Genomic DNA, 15341 nt, shown 5'->3' with positions numbered 1-15341 from the left:
CAGTACATGGATAGTGTAAGAACCCATCAAGGGTGATTTTTTAGGTTTTCCTTTTTCTTTAAATATTTATAAGAAAGGAAACATTGTAAAATTAAAATTTGTGGCATTATTTTTCATATTTTGAGTTAAATGTTGAGATACTATGTACTAATTATATGTTCTATGCACAATACTAAAAAAATTTCATTTACCAATGATTTCATCTTTACCATGACCTGATAAGGTATGTATTATTATATTATCATCCCCATTTTACAAATAAGGAAGCTAGAATTCAAGTTTATACAAGTACTAAGGGGAATTATACATCTAAACAATTTATGTATGATTTGGAATCTCATAGTATTTTCATTTGCTGAAATGTCTTCTCACAAATACAGAAAAAAAAAAGACTTAAAACCCTCAGTGTGCCCTCAAATTATCATATGGATTTCTCTGAATTTCCTCTTTTGAAAATAACCACCAAGAAAATTAATCTAGAAGAACTTGAATTTAAAAATTTCAACTAAGATCAAAAATTATGTAAAAGTGTTCAAAACTCTAAATTCTTTTATACTGATTTAAATATATATATACATGCGTACATACATATAACTGATCATAGTGCCCACTTCTGCAAGGTTTTACATTTCTTTGAAACATCAAGAGATCCTTCAGGGTGTTTCCTTTTGTTTTCCTGAGACTGTGCTTTGAAGCAGCAAATAGATGTGGAATACTTCTGACTCTCCCATGAATTGTTCATCCAAAAGAACCTTTTAGGAAAGCATTGCTGGGGATAACTTGAATTAAAAGCACAACAGGAGTATGAGGGGAAAAAAAAACCCACAGGCATTCTACAGCAGCCTGTGTGTGTGGTTATAATTATAGGAATAAAGCCAGTAATGTTAAAGAGATCTATAAGACAGGTTTGAGGCTTATTCCTCTAATTTAATCTCTTGAGGGTTATCACAGGAATGATTCAATACTTTTGTAAAGTTATAGCACTGATGAAATATCATGGATGTTTGTTTTTCTCTTTCTCCCCCAAGACTGAAGTTGCTGATGTTTATTTACCATGGTACATAATACATATTTAGTAAATTTGAAATCTTTATTATCCAGCTATATAAATATGGTAAGAGGGAATCAGAAGAACATTCATATTTTCCTTATAAACATCACATCATTACCATTAGGATAGAAGTTTGAAAATTATGTCTCAGTATTTAATTACACGCACTTGAAACTTAGATGCCATGTACACCAATTTGTGTCACTAGGTATTATCTAGTTTTGTCCCTTTTCACACCTTGGATGAGAGAGGAAGAGGAGTGTTAGCAGAGTCTAAGGGAACAGACTGAATAAATTGTAGTCCCTAGTTCCTATTTCATATCAGATGATCTTCATGGGTCCATGTAGTGTCTCTCTTAAGTTTTCTTTATTTTATAATAATTTTTCCTCTAATAATGGCTCATTTCCACTCTAGACACCCACTGTACTCTAAAATATTCAGCTCTCACTAGTTCTAGTGCATTGCACAAGTTGTGGTTTTCCTACAGAAGTCTACATCTAGAAATAGTCTCTTACTATGCTCTCCTTATAGTGTTTGACTATGTCTTCTTGCCACATGACTCTGGGAAGCAATAAAAGTCTTTAATGGAAATTTAGATATATATAAATATAGTCTAAAATGAAACAATGTCTAAAAATCAATTATCAAATGTTTTGATTTATCAACCTAGGAAAAAAAGAAAATTAAGTATAAAATAACCAAAACACAGGAATTAAGGATGAGAAAAAAAATCAATAAAATAGAAAAAGAAAAAAAAATTTAAAAGATGAAACAGAAAGCTGATTTTTGGAGAGATCAATAAAACTATTATCTCAGAATAATAAGGAGGGGAAGAAGGAGAAAGTAAAGAAGATGAGAACAAGACAGAAAAATAGAGACAAATTGCTTAAATCAAGAATGAAGTAATATACAGAAATACAGATTCTACAGATATTAACAGGACAGGAGAAAGTATTATGATCAAATTAAAGCCAATAAATTTAACAACTTAAAAAACAATTTTTTATAAAAATATTATAAAATCTGACAGAAGAAAAATAGAAAATCACAATTATCCTACGTCAGTTAAAGAAATGAAATTTGGAGTTAAAATTTCTGTCAAAAATAACTGCAGGCCCAATGAATCTAATAAGAATTTATCATGACCAAGTGGAGTTCATCTCAGGAATAAAAGATTCATTTAACATTCAAAATCTAATCAATATAATTCACTATATTAACAAAATACAGAGAAGAATCACAGAATCATTCCAATAAATGCATAAAATTAGCTACTTTTAATTTAGATACATAATACTTTAAAAATATTTCAGCAAATGAAGAATATAAAGGAAATTACTCAACCTGATATACAGCATCTGTGTAAAACCTACAGCTATTATTCTTAAAAGGGAATACTCTCTAGGTTTAGAACCAGTAAAGACTGTCCACTCCCATTTCTGCATTGTACCCTAGGTTCTAACCATTGCAATAAAGTAAGAAAAAGAAACAAAATCCATACAGATTAGAAAGGAGGAAGCAAAATTGCAAAAATATATTTATGTGCAGTAGCATGATTGTATAGGTAGAAAATCTTAAGTGCTCTACAAAAAATCTAATAGACCTACCTATGCAGTTAATTTAGCAAGTTCACAGGATATAATTTTAATACAAGAAGTAATTTCATTTTTGTAATAGAAATCTCTAAAGTTGAAATTAGAAACAACATGCTATGTAAAATATTGCCTAAAAACAAAATTTCAGAGGTAAATTTAAATATATATATTTAAAACTATAGATTTGTAAAGCATTTAAACTGTATATCAAAACCAGAAAACATTTCAGAGAAAAATTTAATACATAAATAAATGGAGAGAAATACCATACTGATGGGTTAAAATATTCAATTTTTTTGCAATGTTTACTTTTTAATTTCAATGTAAGTCCAATAAAAATTAAATAGGATGATTGATAAAATTTATAATCCCATTCTAAAATTTATACAGAAATACAAAAATTTAAAGAAACCTGGAATAGCAAATTTCTCTAAAAAGAAAAAAACAATTTGAGTACTTTATCTAAATTCAAAACTTACTATAACGCTCTACTATAAATCTCTCATCAATTCTGTGTTGTTGACATAAGGATAAACCTATAGATCATTAAAAATAATAGACAAAGCAGAAATAAACATAAATATATAAATTTTTTAAAAAGATGTCAAGATACTTAATTGGGTAAATAGACTTTTTAACAACTTATGCTACATCAATTGGATATGCATAAGAGAAAAAATATGAACCTCAACCATTACCACATGCTATTAAAAAAATTAACTCAAAATGAGTCAGAGACCTCTATGATAAAACTATGACAATTCTAGAATAATTTTTTTGAATTGGAGGTAGATCAGTATTTATTAGATATGACACAATTAGTAAGAACTTTAAGAAAAAAATTAAAAATTGGATCTTGTCAAAATGTTATATCTTCTCATTGGATTTCACCATTTTAAAATTGAAAAGACAATCCAAAAACTAGGTGAAATTTTTATCTATTTATATATAAAAGTTTATATACACACAGTGTTGTATATTTTACATATAATTTTTTACAAATATAAAGTTTATACACTAATATATAATTATTTATATCTATTTGTATATTTATTATATATAAAGCATACATATGGCAAAACAACTGTATCTAAAATATGTAGAGACTAGCTTAGTAATAAGAAACCCAGAACCCCTATTTTTAGATTGTGTGAAGGACCCGAACAGAAAAAGAAGGCATACAACGACCAATGACATCATAAAAATTTAAATATGTTCAACATTATTAGTCATCAGGGAATGCATATTAAAACCACAATAATTTACCAGTACATAGCTCCTAAAATAACTAAAAGGAAAATAACCAATACCAAGAGACTAAAACACGGAACAACTGGATCTGTCCTTGTGTTTGTTTATATTTCTACACCTTTTTAATGCTGCCTAGCATTCCATACAAACCAGACCTAGAGTCCCAGAGATAAGTAATTGGAAGCTTATCTAGAGCTTTTGTCTGCTTCTATGGCCCTCTGACAGATAGTTTTGGAGTTAAATACTTTAAAATGGGTATCATTAATTGTATGCCCTCACTGCTCTGATTCTTATGCAATCAATAGCCATTTTCCAGAAAAGTTTTAATACTGATAAGAAAATAGAAGCTCTTTCTCTGGCATGAGTCAACAGGGAAACAGTGTCACATGCCCCTCCCTGGAATGGAATTATACCACCTTGCTATTCACGTGACATTCAGGTTTCTTTGAAACACAGGTTCAGCTAGAAAAAGGGGGCTCTCACATTTTTAGGTTCCAAGTGTAGGGAATAAAATTCCTCATTCAAAAAGTGGATATTTCTCAGACGTATCTCTCCAGAATACCGGCTTCTAACACAAAGCCTTTCCATCAGAGTTGATAATCAATTCCTGAGAGAGAAAGTAGCCACTACAAGGCAAGGTCTTAGAACCTTGTGGAAACCTCTTTAACTATTCATGTAATGCAAGGTGTAAATGGTTTTTGGTGTTTACATCCCCAGGGCAAGATTCATCATGTTTGGAATGACCTGCTTGAGTGTGTTTCCACCACACTTCCTGTCTTCTGCCTACAGGACCAGAGCTGTCTATAGAAAATCATTCATCCATACTAGTCCAAATGAATTCACTCTAAACTCAAATCCCAAGTTTTGAATAAAAATATTTGAGGCTTTAGGCTAAAAATAAATAATTATATTTATAACAACACTTGCTTATATGACTGTTTATTTGATATTGAATTATCTGAATAGTCTCTTAAAAATAATAAAGAGCCCTGAAACAGACTCACATGAATATATTCAATTTTGACAAAAGAGCAAGGGTGCAAAGACAGTGCTTTCAACAAATGGTGCTGAAACAGGTCAAAATCCACTTGCAAAAAAAGAATATTAATAGACATTGCACCCTTCATATAACCTAACTCAAAAATGGATCATAGACCTAAATGCAAAACTCAAAACTTAACTCCTAGAATATAATGGAAGAGAAAGTAGGGATGACATTGCGTACAGCAACGCCTCTTTAGTACCCCAAATGCACAATGCATAAAATAAAAATAATAAACTGGACCTCAGTAAAGTTAAATCTGCTCTGTGAAAGACAATGTCAAGAGAATGAGAATAAAAGGCAGACTGGGAGAAAAATGTTTGCCAAAGATATACGTGATAAAAGATTATTATCAAAAATATACAAATCTAAAAAAAAAAAAAGACAAACTAACTTACTTACAAAACAGAAACAGACTCACAGACATAGAAAACAAACTTATGGTTACTAGGGGTGGAAAGGGATAAACTGGGAGTTTGAGATTTACAGGTACTAACTAATATATGTAAGATAGATAAACAAGTTCATACTGTATAGCATAGGGAAATATATACAAGATCTTGTGGTAGCTCACAGCGAAAAAGAACACGACAATGAATATATGTATGTTTGTGTATAACTGAAAAATTGTGCTCTACACTGGAATTTGACACAACATTGTAAACTGACTATAACTCAATAAAAAAAAAGTAAAAAAAATTAGAGTACTGAAATGCCCTACTGTTGTTGTATTGTTCCGTTTCTCCCATCAGTTGTATTAATGTCTTAAATGTATATAGATGCTCTGATGTTGGGTGCGTATGTATTTATAATTGTTATGTCTTTTTGATGAATTGATTATTTTATATCTGTGTATGTTATCTTTCTTTGTCTCTTCTAATCATTTTTGGTTTAGAGACTATTTTGTCTGGTGAAGTATAGCTGTACTTGATCGCTATAATTTGCTGTTTGGACGGAAGAACCTTTTCTGTGTTTTCACTTTCAGAGTGATTATGTCCCTAAATCTAAACTTAGTCTTTTGTAGACAGCATGTAGTAGAGTTCTGGTTTTTTTGTTCTGTTTTGTTTTAATCCATTCAGCTACTCTGTAGCTTTGGATTGGGGATTTTAATCCACACACATTTAAAGTATAATCTATAGGTATTTATGTGTATGTGTGTGTGTGTGATCACCATAAAGCTTACATAAATCCTTTTATTGGTACAATAATGTGTTTAAGTTAACATCTTAACATCAATCACATCTACACTTTTATTTCCGTACTTGCACACTTTATAATATAGATGTTACAATTTACATTTGTTTATATTATGTCTCAATTAAAATTTTTATTCTTATAGCTTTCTTAAAACTTTTGTCTTTTAACGTTTACACTAGAATTAAGACATACTTGCATACCACCATTACAGTACTAAAGTATTATATCTTTGTCTTTAATCTAACCATATAAAATAAGTTTAATACTCTCATACGTACTCACGTTGTTGTTTAGTGTCTTTTACTTTCAATTTGAAGAAGATTCTTTAGCACTTGTTGTAAAGTATTTCTGGTGATGATAATCTCCCTCAGCGTTTTTGTGTGTGGAAATGTTTGTATGTTCTGTTAATTTTAAAAACCGAATTTTTGTGGGTATTGATTTCTTGATTGGCAATATTTTTCATTGAACACCTTCTGCTCTGCAGGGTTTAGATTGAGAAACATAGTAGGGATGATTTAGGGCTCTGGTTAGAAGCAGAGTTGTTTCTGGGTGATCCACTTTCTCTTTCACAAATGACACTCTTTTTTAAAAAAAATTGTTTCTGTTTTTACTACCCTCTCCCCAATTTATTTGTTTTATTCTTTTTCCTTGATGACATTGGTTGGCCTGAAGTACCCAGCATCTCTGAATTCTTGTTTGTGTAGTTAGTGAGCATGAGGAGGATTAATGTGCTATTCTTAAATATCAAACCAAAATTTCAGTTTATTACGGTTCTGACTAGCAAAGTAAGGAAAACGTTAGATGATAATACTCATAACTTATATTATTATTTCTTAAAATATTCCCTTTGAAATGTACACAAGAACATTTTTGCCCAGTGTTCTGTGATAAGGTTGCTATCAAACAGGAAGGTCAGGACTGACACTAATTCAGAGTCTTCTCACAGGCAAGCAACAGATTATCCCCATCTTTTTACTCAAAGAGGCATCATTAAAAATAAACCAATGTGATAGTCTAACATATTTTAATATTTATTGACTGTACTGATTCCATAGCCTCTAAAAAAGGAACAGAAAAAATAACAACCCCAAGGTGTTTTGAATTACTGTTAAAAAGAAAATATAATGAAACATAAGTGTTGGGAAACATCTTTTGAAATCAAATAAATATTCTATGAAAACCAGGTATATGACAAGCTATCGTTGTTTAGGGACAGAATGCATTCCATTTGTTACAGTTTATTACAGTTTCAGAGATGGCAGAGTGTAAAAAATTTCACAAATGATTTGGATATAAGGTAGCTTGATGGGACAAGTCCTCACTAAGAGGTATGAGTACTAGAAAGTAGGAAAAACTAAGCCTGCTTAGAAATGAAAGATTAATGGAGATAATAACCTTCACATGCCTTATGTATAATGTCAGTGTTTTTACCTCTCCAAGTGACAAATTTTATTATAATTTTTATATCTTAATATGTAATTATTACTTCTCATATGTTTAAAAATGATATAAAAATATTATTTGCAATTGGCACTCTTCAGATGTTTAATTTGACAAGTTGAATAATTGCTTCTCAGAGAAAATTCAGGGGAAACATGACAATGAGGAGGCTAAAAACTACAGAATGGATGTGAAAGATAATATGCCATGTATGTGGGAGAGGAGTTGAAATATTTTGGGTAAAAATCTCCCCTTTTCATCAATAGCTGATCCTTTTTAATCTTTTTCTCTATGCCTTGTCATCTTTCTGTGTTCCTTCACAAGATTCTGCTCTCTAGTAAGATTTGGAAAGAAGAATAAGTGTATATTAATTTCATGACATTTGAGGCAACCAGATGGAGGAAACATAAGCAGTGGGTATTGAGTTTTATTGTGTGAATTTCCAGGCAGCAGGTCACACACCACAAGTTCTCAGGTGAAGCTGCTTTCCAGGACATTTTTGAACAGGCAAGTATAAATAATTGGCTTTAGTTGCACAGAGTGAGACATTCAAGGAGGGTAGATTATATTTGGACCTTTGAGGGATAAAGAACCTCGAGACAACCTATTGACCTTCCCATAAAGAATGGCACACTTTGCTCAAAGTGAGTGTAGGGATTCTCCCAAAGATAGAAGTCTAGTGTAAGTGAACTATGGAGGGCTAGTTTGAGAGAGAGTATTTGAGCAAAGACATGCTTTCCCTGTACAGTTGGCAATAAAACATAGAAACACAGACGGATCCAATTAGCATTCTGTTCTCCCTCATTTATGTCTATTCCCTACCTTTCCTATCTTCTTTTCAATTAGGACTCCTATGTCACCATCCCCACACCAAAACATTGTTTGTGTATTATTGTTGTTTTGCAAGTTTAGTCATTCTAAAGTTGGCCAGTCTTGTTTGAATAGTTGAGGTGAGAACAGTAGCTATTGGAAAATGTGTTCTTTTGTCTCCAGATTATCGTAACCCATTTTTTTCTTTCCAGCTGTACTTGACATGTCTTTGCAGACAATTCCTCCAGAGATATTCTTAAAGAATCTGGATAGCCTGGATAGAGGTTTATCAGTTTTATTGTTCTTTTCAGAAAATTACCTTTTACTTTTGTTGATTTTTTTATTATTACTTTTCAGTTTACTTGATTTCTCTTCTAGTTTTTTTTTCTTCCCTCACTCACCTTGATTTGGGCTATATTTGCTCTTTTTACTCTAACTTCCTAATATGGGAATGTAAATTATTGATTTTATATTTTTAATGCACATCTCCAGTATTTACATTTCCTAGAAACACTGTTTTAACTGAATCTCACTAATTTTAATATGATATATTTTATTTAATTTTTAAACATTTTCTACAAGCTTCTTGATCTATGGATTATTCATAAATGTATTTTTAATTCCTAAATATAATGACTTTCTTTATATCTCCCTCTTACTGATTTGCAGTTTAATCCTAGTTCATCCCAAAAAAGTGCACTGTATTATTTCTATTATTTTGAATTTGTTAAGTAAGGTTTGTTTTATGACCCAGAATGTGGTACATCTTGTAGAATGTTTCATGTACACTTAAGAAAAATATATACTCTGTGGTTTTTGGATGAAATGTTTTTATGGATGCCAATTAGGTCAAATTGCTTAATAGTGCTGTTTTCAAGGAATCTTCAGACTTAGTGATTTTCTGCCGACTTTCCAACAGTGCTGAGGGAAGGGTGGTGAAGTCTCCAACTATACTTATTGATTACTCTATTTCTCTATAAGATCTAACAATTTTGAAAATCTCTTTTTAGTAAAAAATGTCAATTCAGCAAAATATATTTGCAATTCTTCAATGATGTTCTGTGAATCGGTAGATCCTTCCTTTTTATTGCTGAGGAAGATTTAATTGTATGTATATATCACAATTACCCATCTTTTTATTAATGCACAATTGGGTTATTTCAGGATTTTGGCTGTTATTTTCACAGCTGCTGTGAACATTATAGCACAAAGCTTTTGAGAACACATTTCTTCTGGATAGATGGCTAAGAATGAAATTGTTGGAATTTATGTTAAGTGTATGTTTAATTTATGCTAACCATCTAGAACATTATTCAAAGTGGATGTACCATTTTAACATTTCTATCAACAATTAAAATTGTATCCATAAGCAGACTTTTTCTAACCATACACTACTACTCACCTGCTTCAAACTACCATAATCTCTTTTCTAGATTATTACAGTTTACGTTTAATATTTCAGAATACACTCTAATTGCTCAAAAAGATATTCAGAGTTATTCTGTTAAACAGTGCCACAAATACAGAAGTATTTTCTCATTTCACTCCAGACAAAATATCATAACTCCTGTAAAATGATCCTTCCTATTTTATTTCTAGTATTCTCTTATTTTCTTTCTTTATCCACTGGGCCATTTGATTTCCTTTGTATACTCTCAGCACATCCTATTTGTCCTCGCTGTTTCATCTACCCAGAACTTTCTCCCTGCAGATAGATTCAAACATTGTTCATATTGATCAGAGTTTGCCAACCCTGGCACTACTGACATTTTCTTTAAGACAGATCATTGTTATACGGACTTGTCTCTGGTGTTAAAGACAGCCCAAGAGCAATTTTGATCTCTACACATCAGACGTTAGTAGAAATGCCCATCTCCCATTCTCATGGTTTTGACAAACAATAATGTGTCTAGACTGCCAACTGTACTCCATGGGGCAAAATGTTCCCTTGTTGAGACCCACAAATCTTGGTCTTAGTTGACAAAAGGCAGGTAATCACATGAGCTTGCCTTGACCACCCTATTCTGAATATATACATCTTTACCCTGGCATTATCACCATCACGCTCTTCAATTACCTTGCTAAATTTATGTCAGTTCAAGGCACTTTTTAAATCCCTGGAATGTTAAATAATCATCTATTTTTTACTGTCTATCTGTACTACATCATATAGTAAAGTCCACAGTACACAAAGTATTGTTTTCTCTTTACTGTCATATTTTTCACTTCAGAATAATGCATAGCAATAAAAAGGTGGTAGAATTTTCCTATTTCATTTTCGTTTGGTATACATTTTTTTCTGGAAAATTTAAAATTTAATTTTAGATGATAAATTTTCTCAGCTACTTTTGGCATGTCAAAATCTTGCCTGAGCCTTTGAACATATAAGTTTTTCATTTACCTCTTTTAAGGATCTAATATAAATTTAGATAGAATGTATTTGTGGTAAAAATCCACTCTTGCTGTTATTGTTGAAGACTTAAGCTACTTAAGTATATATATGTATATCTTTTTCTGAAAATGTCCATGAAGGCAGTCTGCAAAAAAGTATTGTAATAAAAGAATAGACAAAAACTTTTAAAACATATAAATATAAAGCATTAAAAACTATCCTGAGGTGTATAGATAAAGCCGTTCAAAGCAAATTCTTCCTGATATGTAACATCATTCAATTTAATACATGCCAGTTAAGAATAATACTTTTCAATTTTTTAAAAATAATTTTGCCCACAGAAAATACAGTATTATGTATTCATTAATGATATTTGTATAGCTTGCTAGGAATAATTGTAGAGGATTTGAGGGCATTAATATGGAGCTTAATAAAATATATATTTGTAATAATGTACTTATAATAATGAATTGAATAAAATTTCAAATAAAACATTTTAAACATAATAAAGAAGAGTTGAGCTTTCTCTTGAATATTTAAATTTTAATAGATTTTATTTTTTTAGACAAGATTTAAATTTAGAAAAAATTGTGCAAAAAGTACAGAGATTTCCCATATCCTTACTCTGTCCCCCTCACAATTTCTCAGTTTCAGATATCTTGCCTTAATGTGGTTTGTTACAATAAATGACCAGTACTGATAATTTTTAAATAAACAGCATAGTTTTCATCAGAGTTTAGTATCGTGTTGTATAGTTTTGAGTTTAGACATACTGCATTATGTCATTTATCCACCATTAGAAAATTAAACAGAATTGTTTTCCTTTCATAAAATTGCTCTGTGCTCTACCTACTCATATAATTACTCCTCCTTCTGAATCACTGGCCACCACTTTTTTTTTTTTTTTTTTTTTTACTGTTTCCACAGTTTTTCCTTTTCAAGAAAGGAAATTCATACTTCATATCTATGATACAAATAATTATCTTGGGCCTAAATAATCAGTGGATCACCTCATTCATTGCTGAAACCTATTAATAGCTTGAAATTGAACAAAATCAACTGCTTATACTCTACTTCCAGCCCATGTAAACACATCTCATTTCATATGGAACAGCTATGTTATACTCTTAATAACCCAGTGTTGTTTTTAAAATATCATAATTGGTATGATTCAAGAGAAACCTTAATACTGCCCCCCCAAATTTGAAGAAATCAAATTAGAAGCACAAAGTAGATTTTATTAAAGATACTATACAGAAACCTAACAGCGAAAACCTTCCTATGATCAAAGAACAACCACAGAAGGGTGAGTTTCCATCTGAGAAGAAAGGAGCTGGGTAAACATGTGGTAAGAATCTGGAATAAACAACCCAGGATTAGAAGGGAAATTACTAGATTATACATTGTCTCTTATTACATGAAGTTTGTACAGTTATTTGAATCTGGAACTAAACAGGAAGAAAAATTAAGTTACAGGTCCATGAACAGATAGAATGAAACAGAAGTGTTTAATAAATAAAAATGTTGGAAAGACATACAAGTTACTAGGTTGTATGTATAAGCATACAGAGTAAGGGTATCTAGGAGCAAAACCCAGAAAAAGGCACATGAAGAAGGGCAGGGGACACACTAGATGAAACTGTACTGACACGAGGCAGGCAAAAGAGAGAGACACACCCTCTTTATACCCAGGGTTGTCATAAAATTGACTGAGTGCTAACCAGTACACATGTGCACATTACTTACAATCCTGAAGGTATAAGCAGTCCTACCTTAAAACAGAATTATATTCCTTTCACAGTAAAAAGATAAAGGGTTTTTCTAGGTCAATCCAGACTACAAAGAAAAACTGGAAAATTCCATTCATTTTTTGTCATCTGAAATCAACTTCTTCCTCCATAACATCCTCATGGCATTTTTCACTTCTGCATTCCTCAGTGTATAAATAAGAGGGTTGAACAATGGTGTTCCAATTGTATAAAACACAGCTATCATCTTATCCATGGGGAAGGTGGTTGCAGGCCGTGTGTATATAAATATACAAGGACCAAAGAACAGGATGACCACGATGATGTGGGAGATGCAGGTGGAGAGGGCTTTTCTCCTCCCTTCAGCACTGTGGTTTCTCAGAGAATGCAGGATGATAACATAAGAGAACATCAGCACAACAAAGCTCACTGTGCATATGGCCCCACTGTTGGACACTAGGAGTAGGTTGGTCACATAGGTGTCTGTACAGGCAAGTTTTAACAAAGGCTGCAGGTCACAAAAATAATGATCAATCACATTGGGACCACAGAAAGGTAAACTTAAGGCCAGAGAAATCTGAGCTGAAGAATGCACACAGGCCCCCACCCAGGCCAGGGCCATCAGCCCACCACAGACTCGATGGCTCATGATGGTCATGTAGTGCAGGGGCTTACAGATGGCCACATAGCGGTCAACAGCCATGAGGATAAGGATGAAGATCTCCAGGCAGCTAAAAAAGTGGAAAGTAAAGACTTGAATCATGCATTCACTGAAAGAGATAGCAGTCTTCTTCAAAAGAGCATCCACAATCATTCTAGGGGCTATGGAAGTAGAGAAGCAGGTATCAGAAAAGGACAAGTAGAAAAGGAAGTAGTACATTGGACTCCCAAGTGCCCGGCTGGTCTTGATGGTAGCAATAATCAGCAAGTTACCCAACAATGTCCCCAAATAGAAAATCAAGAAAATGGCAAACACAATTTTCTTCCTAACAGGATCCTGGGTCAACCCAAGCAGAATGAACTCAGTCACATTATTGTTCAGCAGCATGATTTCATGAATGAAGAGAAGGGATGAGTGTGAAATGATTATCTGTAAAAAATAAGGAATTAATTCAGTGTGTTACATGATGTTATGGGTTATTCCTCTCAGGGGACATTCTACCTGTGATTTCTTAATAACTCTTGTTAACATGTTGTTCTTTAGTTTTTAATAATCACTGCAAAGAGTTACTATGAGTTTCAAATAAGCTTCTGAAGGTAATGATTTCCTATTGAAATTTTCAAATAAAAATCTTTATTAGCTTTGATATGATTCTTATTTAACTTTGCCAATTTATTGAATGTAATTAAGAGATATGACTGTTCTTTCTTTAATTCATTTTTCTTATTCAAAAATTTTATGGCACATGTATTCCATCTTCTATCACTTGGGATGTAGGGTATATATGGCTGCCTTTGGAGGTTTATGATATGAGGTCACATCCCACCTTTAACCCAATTAAAATGCCATACATAAACACTTATCTACCACATATTATATATATATAATATATATTTAATATGTTCCCACCTCTTCCTTGCACTCATGCTCCAGTTATCAAAGCCTGAGAAATGAAATAAGAAACACTTACAGTCTTTAGGCAATCTGCTGTTATCATCATGATTGTGATATTTTGTAATAGACAAATACTAAGGAACAGAAATACATGCTATTTCATATTTGACTATTGCAAACACCCGTTTCTATTTTTCTTTGTATGAAAAGCACCCTCTAGAGCACTGAGAATCCTTGAAGTTACATTTCTAAATGAGAGAGGGTGGGCTGTTACTCAAAGACTTGTATTTTTCTCTTAAGCATCTTAGATCTGGGGTGATTTTGAGGGTGGTTGTTTGTCCCCTGGTGGTTGGTGTAGGACCCGACCATGATTGTATCCCCGTAGAGTTTATATTATTCAGGGACCTGAAAAACCCAAGTCCTTGGAACAGTGCCAAGAAGAAGACAGAAGATGTGCTTTTAAAATGAGGCAGAACAGATTGTCAGTAGATTCTTCCTTCCCCTCTACTCTTCAAGTGGATAAGCCACACATTTAAAATGGCTAGATTTGAAAAAATAAAACAAACAGATCTTCTTTCGATGTGGGGATAGCAGACAAGAGCTGAAGAAAGGCAGACAAGCAAAGGTGGAAAATAGATGAGGGTGGAGTACAGAGCACTGGGTGGATCCTTCTATGCTTAAAACGTGCTTTACTGCAGAGGCCACAGTAAGAAGCATTGTTTACTTTGAAGTGTCTCTATCTAACCACCTCTCCTTGACTCAGTTCCCTAGATATTCATCTTTAGAAAAAAATGTACACTCACTTTATTTTTTTATAGAGTTTACCATTCTTTGCGGGAAGCTTAATAGGTTGTCCCATGATTATTTACTGATCAACAGCCCAAGTAAAAGAGTATATAATTTACCTTCCTTGAGCTCCTCACTTTGTGTAACCGAATCCCATGACTCGGCTTCTCTGGTCCACAGATACTCTAGAAAAAAGCCTGACCTGAGAATCAAAAGGTCACCATAAAACTCATCACCATGAAACTCACGCTTTCTAAACCTCGTTGCTGATCTATATTAACAATTAATATTTATTGTTTTTCCTTCCAAATCTTATTAGATACAGCACAGACACCTGGTGGAGGAACAAGGATAAATAAGACCAAACATGGAAGAAAATTTTCAGGGACAAATATTGATGAAGAGAAAAGATTTCTATCTAATGTTTTTGGAAACTTTTCTCCCACATATATCACATATTATCTTTCACCTTAA

General features: G+C 32.4%; 2 protein-coding genes across 2 annotated transcripts in view; both read right to left on the bottom strand.

Annotated features, from left to right (window-relative positions):
• The window catches only part of LOC102506531 (olfactory receptor 5D18), a 159941-nt gene that overhangs the window by 95449 nt on the left and 49151 nt on the right, over nucleotides 1–15341 (bottom strand). The window lies entirely within an intron of this gene.
• LOC102519369 (olfactory receptor 4C16-like) lies at nucleotides 11401–13574 on the bottom strand. The gene has a single exon (XM_032488690.1). It carries the CDS (start codon nucleotides 13572–13574, stop codon nucleotides 12642–12644), a length of 933 nt encoding a protein of 310 aa, XP_032344581.1. The 3' UTR covers nucleotides 11401–12641.

Source organism: Camelus ferus, chromosome 10 (assembly GCF_009834535.1).
Source record: "Camelus ferus isolate YT-003-E chromosome 10, BCGSAC_Cfer_1.0, whole genome shotgun sequence".
Classification (NCBI taxonomy): domain Eukaryota; kingdom Metazoa; phylum Chordata; class Mammalia; order Artiodactyla; family Camelidae; genus Camelus; species Camelus ferus.
The sequence above is the reverse complement of the archived record's forward strand: the minus strand, read 5'-3'. Positions and strand labels throughout refer to the sequence as shown.

What these genes read in the sequence shown, in the direction of transcription:
- LOC102519369 (XM_032488690.1), bottom strand. Translation starts at nt 13,574, where the DNA reads ATGCTGCTGAACAATAATGTGACTGAGTTCATTCTGCTTGGGTTGACC.